Source organism: Eurypyga helias, unplaced genomic scaffold, assembly GCF_000690775.1.
Source record: "Eurypyga helias isolate BGI_N326 unplaced genomic scaffold, ASM69077v1 scaffold10770, whole genome shotgun sequence".
NCBI classification, from domain to species: Eukaryota; Metazoa; Chordata; class Aves; order Eurypygiformes; family Eurypygidae; genus Eurypyga; species Eurypyga helias.
Genome location: NW_010225220.1, coordinates 106351 through 108709, shown reverse-complemented (window position 1 = coordinate 108709; position 2359 = coordinate 106351). Strand labels below are relative to the sequence as shown.

General features: G+C 48.2%; 1 protein-coding gene across 1 annotated transcript in view; it reads right to left on the bottom strand.

The window, feature by feature from the left end:
* Window positions 1–1373: 1373 nt before the first annotated feature.
* Window positions 1374–2359, bottom strand: part of MBD5 (methyl-CpG binding domain protein 5) — a 40450-nt gene continuing 39464 nt past the window's right edge. Inside the window, exon 10 of the mRNA XM_010148678.1 lies at window positions 1374–1966. Coding sequence (XP_010146980.1) covers window positions 1895–1966 — 72 coding nt within the window. The 3' untranslated portion in view covers window positions 1374–1894. The remainder of the gene's footprint in view (window positions 1967–2359) is intronic.

The window sequence follows — 2359 nt, the reverse complement described above, 5'->3', positions numbered from 1 at the left end:
GGGCTGGGGGGGAGGAGGGCTGCGAGCCGTTTGGCCAGACGCGATAAGCCCCGGGGCGAGCCCGGCGGTAGCGCAGCGTGCCCCGGCACGCGAGAGCCCAGGCTGGGAAAGCCGCCGGGTCCCGTCGTCCTCGGGGACGGCTGGTCTCGGTCCTGTCCTTCAGAGAGGAGTCTGGGACTCGGGCAAGGCGGACGGGAAGCGGAGCAATGACTTGGGCTGCTGCCGCCGCGTGCCGGGAACCTGGAGAGCGGTGGCACCGCCAGCTTCCCAGGATGCTGCTCCCTGCCAGTCCTTAGCTAGAGAGTGAGATTCGGGAATTCGGGGGGGAAAAAAGGAAATCTGAGGTAAGCAGTGGACCCGGAGGAAGAGGTAGGGCTTACAGACTCTGCCCCGGGACCGGGAATGGTGAACTGAGTTAATCTGGGAAGCCGTGAAGACAGAGGATGTCGTTGCTTCCATCACCATCGCCACCATCCGTGTTAAAAAGAAACACGACGTTGTGCTACACTTCCGATCATTACTTCCATAATGGCTCATAGCTTTAGACTTTTAAATCTGTAGTGTATTAATTTTTTCTACATATGTTTCACATTTCTCACTTAATATAACATAAATAATTTGGTTAATAGATTTAACCTGCACATTTCAGCCACATTAATATATATAAGAATCTGTTAATGGTATAAATAATTCTTTTTAAATAAAATAAATCTGATATGTTACATAATACTGATAAAAATTACTGTTGCTAAGAGTTTTGTAAGCCACCCTTAAGTTTTTGTTTTGCTTTAATGCTGCCAGACGGGTACCGGAATTGCTCTCGCGGACGCTGCGGAGCACGCCCTCTCCTACTGCAAAAGCAAACCGTAATCGACACCGATCACGTTCCTGAAGCAGGGCCTCCGCCCCCTGGAAGGTAAACACGACGGTTAATGCCGGGGGGTAACTACGCTACGAAATCTGGGGGCCTTGAGGGGTCAGCGTTACGGGGGTATAAACCGCTCGGTTTCTCAGGTGGCTGTGAAACTTCAACTACAGAAACGGTTGACTGAAATAGTCCATCTACGGTTTTTTCCTTTTTAATCAAATCTACAGCATTCTACTTTAAGAGCTAAGGAAATAAAAAACGCAACCGATCGTTGCAGCCTTTGAGCTACTCGTTAGAGCTGTGATCCCACACCCCGTTCGGAATCTGCGAGGTCGCACTCTCCTACAGAGGCCTGGAGTACAGTACTTCCAGGCAAGGTTCATTCCAAACAGACAGTATCAATGAACACTCAGTGGTGTGAAGTGTATGTCATAATTAAGGTATTACATAATCATGCCTTCTCTCTGCTGTTAAATACAAAAACAGCATCTTTTACATTATCATATAAAAGCATTTAGGCTGTATTTTTATTTATCACTTTACACTGGTAGTCTCTTGTATGTGTACTCAATAGAAACCAAAGAATTTTGTACACTATTTTTTGTACAATAAAAGATAAAGTGTGCATTAGGTACGCTTGTACATGACAATATTGTACAATATTTACATTTCAGATATCACCATGAAATTCTGTATTGTCTATATACACCATGAAAATTTCTCAGAAACATTTGGACTATCTCTTATAATCACAATTTTAGTATTATAGAAAAAAAAAAAAAAGAAATCAGTAATCATCTGACATTGTTACTGCAACCTTTCAAGATTTCTGATTGGCTTACCCAGCAACCGCTATCCCTCCTAATCGTCAACACCTCCGTACCACTCCTCCGCGCGGCGCCCCGCGGTGGAATCCGGGGCCTCATATAAATATTGATACGACCAGGCCTCTATCAATACCTACATACAGACTCGTGTGCACCTTCACCGTGAGAAGTACTGGACCAGTAACAAAGACATTCAATGTTATCTAGAGATCTTCCTCCTCTTGGGTTTCGGAGGCTTCACTTGTCTGTCTCCCTGCGGGATTTGGTGGACCTACAAAGAAGCACATGTAGAACTTAGCGAAGAACACGGGTTTTTTTCCAGTAATCAATCAGCCACGCGACTGCTCGGGGGCCGTTGCGCAACGGTCCTTACGGGTTCACGGCTACGGGAAGCCCACGGCGAACGGCGCTCTAAGGCACCGGGGAGAAAAGGCTGATGCTGCAACCCGCAGACCCCAAACCTCCGCCGCCTGGGCGAAAGGCACCAGCGACCGCGAGACCGCGTCACTGGGAACCGGACCCAGACCTGCCGCGGCGTCGAATTCCCAGAGAGAAACCTTTATGCGCCACCAGCGACCACAGCAAGCAAGTGGGAAGCAGGTGGTATTCCCCAATACTGCTAACAGGGAAAACCAGGAGGAGGCAAGTTCAGGCCTGCGGGAGC